Below are 15874 nucleotides of genomic sequence, written 5' to 3' on the forward strand. Positions count from 1 at the left end.
TTAAGGGGTTTTGTAGTTGAATGGTTTTTCATCATTTTTGTTTTGAGCACTTCCAGAATTCCCATACAGAATTGATCTTTATGTTTAAGACATTACAGGCCAATCTTACTGGAGTGAGACTATTGTCTATTGTAATTTTATGGTAAATTGATTTCTTTATGGTAGCTTCTTCAGATCTTCACTCTTGACTTTTTTTTATAGAAGCAGTCCCTGTTTATCAGTGGCATCGGTTAATGGTGTTTTGGTTTTATGATGATTGGCTAATGACTTCGTTAACCAGATTTTCAGTAAGTGGTTTATCAGCATTGGTAAGTGGTTTTATCAGCACTGGTAAACAGTTTATCGGCATCAGTAAGTGGTTTATTGGCATTGGTAAGCTGTTTATCGGCATCGGTAAGCAGTTTATCGTTGCTGATCAGCACTTATGGTGTTGTAAAAGCCATTTATTACTGTAATTACTGTGATGTTCCAGTTATCCATGATTTTCGGTTAGTGGCACTCGGGTGGGAACGGAACCCCCACCGTTAACCGGGGACTGCAAAAAGTTTTTCAGGTGTTAAAGACTAAAATGTTTCTCATTATTTGTAATATCTGTTTAGTATTTCGTTGATTTTAATCCCCCAGCCTGTTCAGGATACTGTACTTCCTCCAAGTTTAAGTCTATCCTATTGTTAAGACTGAAGGTTTGTTCCATGTATGAACATATGAGAAATTTTTAATTAATTTGTATTTTTCATGGCTATCAAACCTGAGGTCTTAACTCTTACTGCCCACCTCTAGCCGCCCCTGTCATATACATGTACGGGGTTGGAAGAAAGACTGATGCGTTATGAGGTACCAAGCCTGGTTGGTGACCGGCTTCCACCTCGTATACGCATGAGTTGTCAGAGGCCACAGATTCCTTGATTGTTTTAACCGGTTTCCAGCTGGCATTAGAAGCTTATCCCATTGTTAAGACTTCAAGCTTGTTAGCTCTGAAAAATACAAATTGATAAAAAATTTGTCATTTTCATTTTGTTCTATTTGGCATGCCATGATTTAACCAAGTGTAACTGTTATTCCATATTTCTAATATTTTGCTTTGTGGTGTTTAGTTTTCTTTATTTTAAGATTTTAAAAAATAAAACTGCATATGCTTACAGTTCATGCTATCAAAATCTTAAGAGGTAGCCCCCTTCATTTGTACTCACTGAGACATTGTTGACCAAGAAAATATCTGTTGGAACACAGCTAAGGAGTTAACACTGTATATGCTACATGGTACGGTCACAACTCGGTTTTCGTATGTTTTGGTTTTCGTAGACTTTTTTTCTACGAAAATTTTGTCTTAGTTATTGTACGTTTCCTTGGTTTTCATATACTTCGAAATGCTCCATCCAGGCCCTAGTGCATGACTGGGCCCCATATTGAGCTCCCAAACAAAGCATCCCCCTTTCTTTCGTGACCCATTCTGCTTTTTTGTTCATTGTTTTTGTGCTTTTTTATTCGAGTGCAACTGCTAAATAAGCCATCATAGGGCCAAAGAAAGTTCTAAGTGCTAGCCCTTCTGTAAAAAAAAAAGGAGAGAAACACCATAGAATTTAAGAAAGAACTCATAGGAAAGTGTTGGAGGAAGTTGCATGCCGATCTCAGTGAGAAAATGCATACCAGCAGCACTGCTGTTAGTGAATTTAAGACCAGCAGAGGTTAAGAAAACGAATGGTCATACATAATGTGCCTACTTCAGGGATTAAGGACATGTTTGCAAAGTGGAATGATATAAAAAAATTTTTGAAGAATTATCATCCCAAAAAAGTTGTAATCCATGTCTCCAACATGTTTAATGACAATGCCATATTTAACTTAAGGCATACAAATGTCTTGGACAGTTTTGTTTTGCGACAGGGGTCCAGTAGCTCTCAAGCTGGTCCTAGTGCCAGTAAAAAATGAAGTGGGGAAGTAATCTCAGATAGTACCAGTAAAAAATGAAGAGAACTAACCCCAGATAGGTCCTTGATAATCTGAAGTCCTTCTGTAGGGAGATTCCTCTTCCAAACAATAACCTCTCCTCCTCCCTCTCCCCTCCTCTCTGTCTTTCATAGTTAACAAATGTTTTCGATAAAGGTAAGAGTGATGTTAAATGTTCAATTCAATTCATTAGTCATTTATATTGATTTCTCGTTGTTTTCTGTATGTAAAGCTGTTTTTATTCCCTATAAAATATATTTTTGTGAATATTTTTGGGGGTCTGGAACACACAAATTATATTTACGTTATTCCTTATGGGAATTATTATTTCAGTTTTCGTACGTTTTGGATTTCGTGGAAGGTTCTGGAACGGATTATGTACGACAACCGAGGTTCCACTGTACTACATACTTCTATAATATAATGTACACAAATGGAGCACTTATTGGTATTAACCAAATTTTGTACAAGGAAAATAACTTGTTTTTATTTGAACATGTAAATTGCTTGGCGATAAAGCCAGAGAATTATGTATTTTTGATGAGACTGACAAAGGGGAGAGGCAAGGTAGGTGTTGTAGATGGTGTGCACACAAAAGACATTGGTTCTTTCTGAGTAGTAGTATGGATCTTGATGAATTATAGTATGTATTCATCTATTATAAGAACTTTAGTAATGCCTTGGATGATGTGCAGGGTACCCTGTTGGAGGTATCCCCATAGAATCATGTATTTTGAGTATTGGTTGGATGTTGAATTGATGAAAGTCAGAAATAATCCAAATCTTCAATTATCTTCTTTCTTATAGTCCTTTTGCCATTGGTACAAAATGTGCTACTATTCATGTTGATTTTATCTTTCAGGGAACGTGTGCCTGACAATGGAAGGAAGCAATTTAAAAATGTCGTTTTAGTTGCCAGTCGTTACTTTGAGCAGTTGTTAAAACCCATGGAAAATGAACAGGTGAGTTATATTTATGTGGTTAGACATGACTGTTCATTCCTGATCAGAGTCAGTTTTGGGTGTACAGTTAGTCCATAATTTACAAATAGACATAAGTTAAGAATATATACTATTACAATTACTATTTTGGTAGCTTGACCATACAGCTTCTTTTAACTTTATAGGAATAAAATTATAGGGTTTAATAGACAACTTGAGTTACATTTCTGAACACTCTTAGGGATCTTCAAGGGAATTTGGCCAGAAATGAGGAGTTTAAAGTAAGATAAACTGAAAGAATTTGGCTAATAATTACAGGGAAGTTTGACAGCTAATCAGATGGAGACCAAAGGGAACAGGTTTAAAGTGAAAGGCAGAAAAGAATGTAGCTGGTGGTCAAATAGACACTACTAAGAACTTTTAATATGATCTCTAATGTGAGTTACATGGCACACCTTGAGCATACCATCTCTTTTAGGGAGCTACATAAAATGTACTGTTACTTATGATGTCTCGTCCTACCCATTTGCTCAGCCTTTTTAATCCTTTTACTTGTGTCCCTTATAAACATTTATTTCTCTGGGAAGTGGCAGTGATTCGAGCCGCAAGCATAAAAATGTTTATTAATAAACATTACCTTAATATGATTTATCTAGCCCTACATCCCCAAAAACTGCACCAAAATTTACCACATTGGCAACCCTGTTACCTCCTATTCTGTCTGCCAGTTGGCAATACTGCCGTAAACAGTTATAAAACCTTCCCTTGAAAGTCAGTTGTTAACAAGCACCCATTTAGTTTACATCACAGCCCCACTATAAATTTCTGAAACCTTTTGTGCCTTTAAAGCTTTCATTAACTGTTAATGCGGCTTTATGTTATGTACCATTTACGTATTATATCCACGAAATTAGTGAATTAACTTTTATTTCTATTGTGGCATATATTTATTTTAACGAACTTTTGCGCGACCCGGAATTACGTGACCTGTCCAACAGTCCAATGGATAGCAAAGATGATTCGACTCTTCCTTCTGCTAGCAACATCAGGAATTGCCCGGCTTGTGGGACAAGGATGAGTAGTAGGGAGTATGAACCCCATGACTTTGGTAACTCTTGTCGTGGACAGGCTTGTGACTTGACTTCTCGTTGTGACTTCTGTAAGTTTTGGTCTGACGAAGACATGTTGGCATATATTAAACATCAAAGAATCTTGAAGCGTAAAAGATTAGTTAGGGAGAAAAAGAAATCGGTAGCTAGACCTGTATCTAATGATTTCCTTGACTTGTGCATCCATGTTTCTGGTTCTTCGGTTTCGCTGTCGTGTGATTCTGATACCGAATTAATTGATGCTTTGCCACCTGTACAACCAGTAACTAATGAAGTCGTTTCTGATTTTGATTCAAAGTTTTTGGTGATGGAAACTAGTTGGAAGAAGAAGTTTGAAACATTACAGCTTAGTTTAGATCAAGATATTTCAGCCAAGTTTAACAAGCTGTCAGAAAATTTTGAAGTAGCTTTTACTAGGATGTCTAACAATCTTTAAGAATAATTTTCAGCTCCTCGTCAGGTGCCTGTCGACTGCACCATGGGTAACGGTGCGACAGATACCCCGGCTTGTGAACCCCGTCGTGGCGAAGGCCTAGGGGGGGGATCCGGTCCGGGCAGGCGCCTGATGATTCTTTACCCAATGTATCCCGTTAGTCCTGTAACAGTGCCAAAGGGCACTTATTTAGGATAATGGGGGAGGGGTATTAGTGTTAGACCTAAGACAGCTAGTCGGTCAGGATGTTACTTCAGGGGAAGTTTCTCAGTTAGGATCTGACGATAATGATGATGACACAGATTAGTGTGATGTTGATTTTTCATTGAACGGCGGTCATGATGTCGAGTTCAAGAAACTTTTTTATTTAGTTTTGAGTTTTCTTCCTTAGGCGAGGCCTAAAGAGCAGAAGCAGCCTCTGCTTCGGTGTATTACTGAAGGGATTTTTCTAGACGGTCCTTCCTGGTCGCAGGAATTTTTATGTTTTCCCTTTTCTCAGAGGTTCTCGAGAGTGAGGGCGGACGTCGCCGCTAAACTTTCGAAGTGATCAGGGAAGGGAAGAGGAAGCTCTCTTCTCTTCTATGACACCGGAGAGGAGTTTATCAGGTGGCAGATGATACTTCATTCTCTCAACCCCCCAAACCAAATCCTGATTTTGTCCGACTTTCGTGTCAACCTTTGCTTTCCAAGGCTTCGGTCTCGGTCTTGATCTCGATCGAAGACTTTATTGCCATGGAGCCTGTTATGAGCTCCTGTAAGAGGCTCAATCCTTCAGTATGTGGGTCCTTGGAGGTCTTTTAATGTATGTCAAGGACTCTGGGTTTGTTCCTCCTGATGCTCCTCATTTTGAGAAATTGCTTCTGTACACCAGAATGAGCTTGCCGCTTCTATGCAGGCCTTTCTCGTTTCTGTAAGGCGTAACCTGTATTTGTTGCAGTTACCCTCTTCTGTTGCAGAGATTCAGAGAAACAGTTTATTGTCCTCTTCTCCTTTCGGCAATTCCCTTTTTTATTTGTCTGTGCTTTCTGAGGTTTTGAAGGAACATCAAGGTGATGCTTCTTCCCAAGCTCACTGGGCCTTATCAAGAGCTTTTTCCTCTGGTTTTCCTCCCGTTTCTTCAAGGAGTAAGCGTAAGTTTAGTGCCAGACTTGTACCTTCTGCTCCAGCCCAACAACCTCCTCCTCCTCCTGGCTCATTTTTCCCAAGTACTTCTCAGGTTTCTAGAGCCTCGGCTTCCTCCTCTGGCGCTCACCCTTTGAAACGTGGGAGAGGTTCTTGGCATGGATCTAAGGGCAGAGGAAGAGCTCAACCTCCAGGAGGTCCTTCTTCTTCTTCCTTGTCTGGGCGTAAGAATTTTCGGAAGTATGAGTCATTACCTCGCTCAGAGACCGCAGGAGGAGCTTATGTCTCGCCATTGGTCAGCTTGGCAGGAGAGAGCGGTGGATGCTTCAGTTGTGGAGGTCCTGAAGGTAGGTTATGAGATCCCTTTTGTTTTGAGACCTCCACTTTCCAATCGTCCTCTCAAGTTCAGCAGTTATTCCCCTCACTCAGTCAGGGGTCAAGCCTTGGAGAAGGAGCTTTCGGCCCTCTTGGAGAAGGATGCCATAGAGCGAGCTCCTCCTTCTCCCAGGTTTTACTCATGGGTGTTTTTAATTCTAAAAGTCCAAGTTCCGGATGGAGACAGTTCAGACTGTTCTTTCATCTGTCAGGAAGGGGGACTGCATGATTTCCATTGATCTGCAGGATGCTTGTCTGCAAATCCCCATCCATCTGAAGAGCAGACCTTACCTTCGGTTTTTCCCGGACTAGGGAGTTTTCCAGTTCAAGACCCTTTGTGTTGGCCTCACCACTGCTCCACAGGTCTTTTCTCGGGTGATGGCTCCTGTTTCGGCTATTCTGCATCGGTTAAATGTAAGGATGCTTTGGTATCTGGACGATTGGCTAGTCCAGGCCAACTCTCAAGAGAAATGTCTCTGGCCGAGGGAGATAGTTCTTTCTCTTTGTGTCGAGTTGGGCATTCGTGTCAGCTTCGACAAGTCCAATCTAATCCCTTGCCAGATCATGACTTATCTGGGGATTGTTTTGAATTCCCAGATTTTGAGGGCTTCTCCCTCTCTGAAACAGATAGACAGGCTTCTAATCTGCCAAAGATTTTTATCCTCCGTATGCGGCTAGTTTCTCTTTGGAGGACCCTCCTGGGCCATTTGTCATCCCTCATCCAACTGGTTCCCTGAGGTCGTCTCAGAATGAGGTCCCATTAGTCGACACTTCGCCAGTCATGGGATTTCGTGTCCAAGGACACGATTATTGCCTCCTCTCCACAATGTAGGAAGAGATCTCCGTTGGTGGAGGCAAGTTCACTGCCTCAAGTCAGGGATTTCTCTTCTTTCAATTCCACTGGATCTATTTTAGTGATCTTCTTCAACAATACCACAGGAGTCTCTTACTTAAGAAACCAAGGTGGCACACAGTTGGACCTTCTCACTCAAGAAGCCCGATCAATCCTGTGTTGGGCTGAAGACAGGAGGATTACGTTGGTCCCTCAGTTTATCCTGGGCATTCACAATGTCTTAGCAGACGCCTTGTCGAGACTGAACGAAGTTCAGGGGTGGGAATGGACACTTTGCCAGGAAGTCTTCGATAGCCTCAGAAAGAAGTGGCCTGTCACAGTCGATCTATTTGCCCCCCCACTGAATTTTCGGTGCCAGATCTTCTTTGCCACTTACCAGACTCCTCAGAGTGCTGGGACAAATGCTCTTTTGCAGGACTGGGAGGGCCTTCAAGCACATGCATTTCCTTCATTCGCTCTGGTGAGGGGAGTCCTCAACAAAGTGAGGGCAACCAAGCATCTGGATCTCACCTTGATCACCCCCTTCTGGCCACAGGAGTGGTTTCCCGACCTACCGGAAGCACTGGTGGAGCCCCCCATTCATTTGACAGAGAGACCAGATCTTCTCAAACCACCTCATTTTCATCGGTTCCATCAGAGGCTCCACATGCTTCATTTTCATGCCTGGAGACTGTCAGGAGATTCTCCAAGCACGAATGGTTCTCCTCCAGAGTGGCTCGACAGTTGGCTCTTGCCAGATGGCAATCAGCTAGAGTAAATTATCAGGTTAAATGGTCGGTCTTCAGACGGTGTAGGTCTCAAGGGCATTAAATTTCTAGACCTTCCCTACCAAAAATAGCGGAGTTTTTAGTTCATTTTCATCATGACGGGCCTGTCACCTTCTTCGTGCATTAAGGGTTATATTTTCAATGCTTTCGTATGTTTTTAAGGTGAGGCTCCCTGAAATCTCTTCTTCCTATGTCATAAGAGACCTAATTCGATCTTTTTCCTCATCTCGTCCCAGTCCGCAGTGTTCTCCTCCGACATGGGACGTTAATAATTCACTGGTTTACAAAGAAATTGAGGCAAGCACAAAAACACCCGTTTTTACCTAATTTGGGGGTGCTGAATTCAAATTTGAAATCCGTTTCTACTCATCACCTCTCGTTTTTTTTTAGATATGCATAGTGTGCATGATGGGAGACTTCTGCTGGATGCTCTTGCATGACATCCCGGAGGCAAAATACACCAGATCTTCTAAGAAAACACACTTTTGACTGTCTGTGGTACTAGGAATTGTGTAATTGTGTCATCCAAGTACAGGCGGTCCCCGGGTTACGACGGGTCCGGCTTACGACGTTCCGAGGTTACGACACTTTTTCTTAAATATTCATTGAAAAATCCGCCCTGGGTTACGACGCTTGTTCCGAGGTTACGACGCTGACGCTTCCGACGCTCCGAGTTAACGACGCCTTTAAAAAACGCATACTATGATAAGAATCCTTTATAGTTTAGCACAGTATATTAATAAAAATAAGTTTTCATACAATCAACTTACCTGTCAGATATATACATAGCTAAGACTCCGTCGTCCCCGACAGAAATTCAAATTTCGCGGCACACGCTGCAGGTAGGTCAGGTGATCTACCGCCCTGCCCTGGGTGGCAGGACTAGGAACCATTCCCGTTTTCTATCATATTTTCTCTGTCGCTTGGAATGTAAACAATGTTTGCAGTTCCTCTTGACTTGATTTTTGGATTTCATCGCCATCGATCTTCTGGGCTATCTTTTGCAGGGAAGTACTGGGTCTTTGGTTCGGCATATGCATATTAATTTGTTTTAATAACTTTGGCTTCGAAAATTTCGAAGAATTGTTTGCGTGTAACTACCAAACTTTTCGGTAGACACTCACATAGTTTGCAAGAAGGGAAATTTTAATATTTATTCATTAATAACGTGTAGTAAATGTTAGAATTGATTGAGGAAGTTTAAGCTAACTTCCTTCTTGAGGAAGTCAGAAAAAATAGAATTTGTTATGCTTCCTTTAGAAGTTTTTATAGCAGAATCTTCAAATTCATATTGCAATTTGAAGACTAAGGAATGTAGCTCAAAATACGAGCTATTGAAAGGTAAGAAGTGATTTTAGTGTTCCCCTTTGCAGTGGAGGGTGCGTCTGATCGGCTCTGTCTCGCTCCCAGGCCTAGACCTCTTCCAAGCTCCCATGCCCAGAGGAGAAGGAAAGTCGAAAGCCTTACGGAGGTTATAGAGAATCCCCACCGGTCAGGCGTCCCCTCGGCAGGTTCTGTAGCACGTCCCAGACTGCCAAGTTCGCCATTGGAAAGGCGTCCTATAATAATGAGGGTGCGCCCGATCGGCTCTGTCTCGCTCTCAGGCCTAGACCTCTTCCAAGCTCACAAACCCAGAGGAGAAGGAATGTCGAAAGCCGTAAGGAGGTTTCAGAGAATCACCTCCGGTTGGGCGTCCCCTCGGCAGGATCTGTAGTAGCGTCCCAGACTGCCAAGGATAACCGTTGGAAAGGTATCCTATAATAGTGATTTCGTTATCCGATTCCTCATCGAAAAGGAGGAAGTTCTGACGAATTTTCGAGACCTTCTAAAGTTCTTAGAAATCTCTAAGTAACTGGATTATATCCCGGAAAGTATTACGGAAGTCTATCCTCCTTCCCCTAGATCGAATACGGAGAAGTAAGAAGTAACTGTGAAGATCCTGGGAAAGTGACTACAGCAGATATCTTCGTTGGTTGGAGTACTAAGGAGGGTCCTTCTCGGTAAGAGGACCTCTTCCTTCTGGAATCCCGTCCGCTAGAAGTCTCTGAGAACTCGGACGAGGCACCTATCAAGAGTCTTGGTGGATAAGGAGAAAGAAGATTCATCTACGAAGAATTTTCTTGAAGATGCAAGATATTATCTTTCTCGCAACAGACTGCTCAGGACCGCTTCAGAAAAAGCGTCCTGCGAGAGTGTTTCTCTTCTTCTGCTTCTCCTTCACCTAATCGAGGGTGGAAAGACTCGGATCTTTCCAAGCCCCTGAAAAGGCTTTGGAAGAACCTTCTTTGAACTCGAGCCAGAGTTCTTCACTGATGAAGCTCCCTCCTCGATCAAGAAGGTGAAGTTGTGTCGACGTCCCACTATAGGACGTAGCGGATCGTACTCCTACGAGGTCTCCCTCCCCTCCCATTGAAGAGGGCGCGGGAGAAGCTTCTAAGAGTATCCTACTGGCTGTTCAAGAGAAGCTAGCCTCCTTGGTAGGAGTTATGGCTAGACATCCTCCTCGTAAGAAGGACGTTTCTCTTCCGATCAAGGAGTCTCGTCCTCTCTCTCCTGCCAAAAACGAGGCGTCTTTCAGACATGAAGCTTCGTCTTCTAAACAAGTAGAAGAAGATTTTCGGTCTAGATCGAGAGCGAGAGAGGCATATACCAGACAAGATGTCGCACAGAAGACGCCAGCTAAACGTGAGGCGTCTTCCAGGCGCGAGACGTCATACAGAGGCGTGGAATCAGCCAGTCGCGAGACTCTAGCCAGGACTCTTTCCGGACGTGAAGCGTCATCGAAGCACGAGGCGCCAGCCAGGACGCCAGTTGAGTGCGAGACGTCTTCCAGATGTGAGCAGTCAGCCAAGCGCGAAGCGTCAGCCAGGACGCTCGGCGGACGAGAGGCGTCATCCAGGCGCGAGGCGTCTTCCTTGATGCGAGGAGCCAAGGCTCCAACCAAGCATCAGCCAGACGCCAGGCGCCAGGATCTCAAGCTTCTTTGTGTTTGGAGATAGATTTCACAAAGACACTCCTATTTTGAGATTTGTCACAAGATCAGTTGTTTTCCTGACAGGGACACAAGATGTCGCACAGGCGACCGTAGCCCATGTCAGGAGGGACTGTGACTGTGGGAAGTTTTCTAACTAGAACAATCTTCTCATGACAGGGAATTAGTGTTCGCCTAAGCGACTTCATCTCTGTCATGAGGGTTTGTTTCGGAGAAATAGTCCTTCTACCAACATTTGGAACAAGAGATGGAAGACATAATAGACTAGGAAGTCAATGAGGGTGCAAGTCTTTCAGATTACAAGACCTTAGCAACCCGTTTCATTACAGCTTTATGTCCATGTAATAGGAAACTGGAATGATTCTCTTCGATCCTTGCTTCTTGTTAGGATCTCCTTCGTCTAACACTAAATTGTATTACAAAGATAGAAATTTTTTCCATTCTCCCTCGGCCTCGGAGGAAAGAAAGAATGTAAAAGAAAATCATCCTTTAGACTACGGTATGGTCAAGTCATATGCACACACTGAAGTAGACTACATTTTCTTTACATCCTTACATAGGCTTCCTAGATTAATGATGATTACCTAAAATGTGCAGCTTTATAAAGGATTCTTATACGACAGAGCACGATATGAGATAATTATCTCATGCTTTATAGAAACGCATGAAGACAGCATAATCTTTTTAGAATCGAATTTTGCTCAGGAGAAGATGGATGAGTTTGATGGGAAACATCCTTTTCGTGTCAGAAGGATGTCCCTGGATGGACTATAGTAAGTTTTAATAGCTCCATCCCGGCGCAAGCCAGAAGCGCCAGAAGCGTAAGATTCACCTAACAGGATTTTTTCTCGATTTAGCGAATTATTAACCTATAAGTCCATCAGTCTCTATCTTATCTCTAGGAGCATCGAGAATTTCTCTTTTTACTCCACTGTTCCCGTTTACAAATAGAAGCTATTGAGAACAAGAACATGGAACGAAACGATATCAAGAGGTTCGTGGTATCAGTTTGCACTTCTGAGACAACCTTCTCGATCAACGATAACTGTTAAACATCAGTATAACATTTATTGGAAGAGTTGTGAAGTCTGTGAGAACCTTCTTTATAGATCTCTTCGCGAGGTGTAATAAGGACTTTCTTCCTACAAACTGCTGCCTTATTCTCGAACAAAAGGTAACAATACGCCATCTTTACTGTTAATGGGGAATAAACTTTAGTCTTTTTTCCCCTAGTTATATAGATTCTTAACAGATATTAAGATAAATGGGCGTCAAAGGAAGAAGATGAATGCCTCATTTTGGCCATAGAGAGGTTGGATTCACAGAGGCCACGTTATTCTCTCAGCATGGGTCGGAAGGGTTTTTCTAAGAGATTAGAGATTTTATCGGAATCTATTATAAATAATGGACCTGAAAAACCTATCCAATCTGAGTCTGTCTGCGTGCAGACTGACCAGAAGTAAACATGAATGAGAGGATTTTCAAGAGAAGCTTGATAATTCCTTCAAACAGGCTAAAGACATAGAGTGGCTGAAGATCGTGCTAGATGGAAGGGGGAAACTGTCCTCTTCCGATTCCTCTGTGAACCACATAGTGGTTTTCTTCCCTTTCAGGGGGAAGTATCACCTTTGTATTTTCTGCTTTCAATGAATACAGTAAAATGATATACTCTGTCTCGACAAAGAGTATTAGAGATAGTAGAGAATTAAGATCTTCGGGATCTTATACAATACCTCTATACGATAAAGGTAGGAGATCTTTTACTTAGAATGGGATCCTATTTTGGGCCTCAGATTCCATGTTCTGACAAGATGGAACTGCTCCTCATAAAAATTTCTTGGAAAATTTTAGGAGAGAATTCTTGGTTTTCTCTTGGCCCTGAACTGCCAAGAAAATATTGAAGTTTTTGAGCATTGGAATCTCGCATCTTATTCAGTGGAGACTTGGCAACGATTTTTTTTTTCAGCATATGTCTGTTTAAATAAATTTAACCCTCTATTCCTGACTCAACATTTCGGAGAGAAGTTTCGTCGTCCAGACAGAATACTTATGTTTTCTTCTACGAAAGAAGAAATGGTTAAAACATTTTCCTACAGAGTCTTTTGAATACGAGGAGAACTCGAAATAGATCCCAGAAGACATTCAGAGAGATACATTAGAGCTAGAAATCAGGGGTCCGCCCAATTTCAGCTCGGAGTTACCTTCGGCTTCCAGGCTCCTTCCCTTCCTTAGAGCAAGGATAGGGAAGATTCGGCAACGAGAAACCTCTATCATTTGAGAAGAGATCTCGTTAGCAAAGGAAATAATCATGAAGGATCCTCATCGGATAAAGACTTATCTCTCGCACTGTTAGATTCCTATCGTCTACTAGATGTAGCTGGATACATTCACCTCCCATTGCCGGAGGCCGAAAGCTCAGAGTGGAAGAATTTCTTCCGTTCTTCTCCTGTCCTGATGAACCATTGTAGTTCTTCAGGACTTTCAGACAATGTAACGCAAGCCAGACCCCAAGTGCCGTAATGTCATTGTCTGATGAAGAGACAGAGCGGGCCTCCAACCTGGCGCATATGCGCTAGAGGCGAACAAATCGGACAGAGAAGAATGTCTGATGTGTACATCGCCAGGCAACCTCGAGACTCTACCAAGCTAGAAGCTCAAGCAAGTGGGAAGGATCCAGCCAGGCTCCAGATGCTAAAAAAGAGCCAACCTGGAACCAGGAGCGAGGAGTCAGCCAGACATCAGGCAAACTCGAAACGCCAACAGGTGCAAGGCACCAGCCAGGCGCGAGGCGCCAGCCAAGCGCGAGGAGCCAACCAGGCGTGAGGCGCCAGCTAGGTGCGAAGCTCAAGCCAGGCGCTAGGTGCCAGCGAGGCGCCAGCCAGACGCGAGGCGTCAGCCAGGCACGAGGCGCCAGACAGGCACGAATCTCCAGCTAGGCGCGAGGCGTCAACCAGCTGCGAGGCGCCAGTCAAGCGAGACGTACCAGACAAGCGCTAGGCTCCAACCAAGAGCGAAGCACCAGCCAGGCGCGAGGTTCCTGCCAGGCTTCAGGCTTCAGATGGGAGAGATCCATTTCAAGAAAACCCTGGTCTTCTTTGAAACATGGAGATCTCCTAAGCACTTCATAAGTGACTTGATTCCTTCAAACAGGTGAGAATTAAAAGTGCAGGAAGTGCGCGCTTTTGCAAATTCTTGTTCTTTACATAACAATATGTCATATAAGACATATTAGCTGTGTTGTACGGTAGAGGCAACTGTGTTGACTTTTCATTACACAAAGGATGTCAAGTTAACCTACGAGAGATCCTTCTCTTTTGGTTTATATGTTTCTGCGGATACGTTACTGGGATAAGGAACCGACACTGATCCTTAACTTTGAGTTAAAGTTATTTAACTTAGTGAAATTATTGGGGTTTTTGAAAGGAGTGTGGGGATAACTTTTCAATTTGAGCGCGAACCCTCGTGTTAGGATCAGGTGATCGGGATCGGTGTTGCGCTCCTTAGTTATGCCAATAGGCATAGGTGTATTGTCATATAAGTGGATTAGCACCCATTGACAAGTACCTTTTAGGCTCTGCCGAGTAAGTGGATAAGACCCCATCGGCAGACCCACAAGAACTCTTGGCCACAGATCACATATCTCGCTAAAGTTTCTTGAGGTGATGCAGACTCCTTGGCAACAGCCATATGAAGTCTACCACCTATCAGATAGGAACCAAGGTTTATTTATACCTACAACATATGTTGTTTACCTGTCTATTCCATGTTAGCTGTCTCTTACCCTCCACCAAAGGGTGTCAATCAGCTATGTATATATCTGACAGGTAAGTTGATTGTATGAAAATGATATTGTTATGATACAATAAAGTTTCATACATACTTACCTGGCAGATATATACATAGCTAAGACTCCGTCGTCCCCGACAGAAATTCAAATTTCGCGGCACACGCTGCAGGTAGGTCAGGTGATCTACCGCCCTGCCCTGGGTGGCAGGACTAGGAACCAACCCCTTTTTCTATTATATTTTCTCTCTTCCACCTGTCTCCTGCGGGGAGGCTGGGTGGGCCATTAATCGTATATATCTGCCAGGTAAGTATGTATGAAACTTTATTGTATCATAACAATATCATTTTTGGTTAGATTACAACAAAAATTTTGAGGTTATGATGATTTTCGACACTTTTTATGTCGTATTTTTTTAATTTTTCAAGTGACGCCTCATATGCGGTACTAGTTTCCGAGCGAATGAATACACTAGCTTGGGATGCGCAGTTTATAACAGTCCAAAAGCGCAAATAATGAAAAAATCATTGCTTGTTTCCAGTATACATAATTAACAAAACTAAGTTTCTGGTTAGATTACAACGCAAATTCCAAGGTTACAACGGTTTTTTATGTCTTTTAACGATACCTCATATGCAGAACTAGTTTCTGAGAGGAGGGCGCATAAAAGGGATTTTGACGAAGGAAAAATCTATTTCTGGGTGATTGGCTCGTGTCGCCCTATGAAAGGATCCTTAATATCATTCTTTCTAGGTAAAATTAATCTAAAATTACCAGAGAAAAACAAAATTAAGAAAATGTCAGTAAAACTGACTCGCTCACTCTTAAAAAGAAGTGTCGGTATGGCAATAGGGGCGAGTGGGAACACTACCACGAGACATTCACCAATTAGACCTTCCAATCAGAATCCCCACAAGAGAGAGCTGATACCAACGGGCGATGCGGCCGCTACTACTACTACTAGAGACGCCACGGACAGCAGCGCCCCTAGCGGTCATCCTTAATCTAAAAACATCTTGTCCTGCAGGGGGGGGGGCAATCAATACAGGGTGGGTTTCATAGGGCGACACGAGCCAATCACCCAGAAATAGATTTTTCCTTCGTCAAAATCCCTTTTCTGGGCTCAGCTCGTGTCGGCCTATGAAAGAGTACCAGAGAAACAGACAAGATGGGAAAAAAGGACAAATGAAAATCAGTTGTAAAATGAGGGATATAATATAAGTAAATCAGTTATTACAGCATATAAACTAAGTACTTAAGGCTAACTTATTTTAAACAATGACATAAAAGAAAGTTAGTAATGTAAAGTACTTAAAATTACAGTAAACATAGTAAATTACAATAATGCAGTGTAATTTTAACAAAATAGATTTACTTAGATAACTTATTTACAAAATATACAAACACATTGTGTCCTACCCTAGCATAAAAATAAGGGAGGTACACTGAAGTACATTATCAGTACATAGTGTGGATGTCCCTAGCAAAAAAATAAGGGACAATCCACTAATATGATCTCAGCGGCTAAGGCTAGGATATCCGAGTAGCATG

General features: G+C 42.5%; 1 protein-coding gene across 1 annotated transcript in view; it reads left to right on the forward strand.

Moving 5' to 3' along the window:
• LOC135205686 (uncharacterized) overlaps window positions 1-15874 on the forward strand; it is a gene marked incomplete in the record, with an annotated part of 452407 nt that overhangs the window by 377993 nt on the left and 58540 nt on the right. The window contains 1 exon segment of the mRNA XM_064236602.1: window positions 2810-2909. Coding sequence (XP_064092672.1) covers window positions 2810-2909 — 100 coding nt within the window.

This window comes from Macrobrachium nipponense, chromosome 24 (genome assembly GCF_015104395.2).
Source record: "Macrobrachium nipponense isolate FS-2020 chromosome 24, ASM1510439v2, whole genome shotgun sequence".
Classification (NCBI taxonomy): domain Eukaryota; kingdom Metazoa; phylum Arthropoda; class Malacostraca; order Decapoda; family Palaemonidae; genus Macrobrachium; species Macrobrachium nipponense.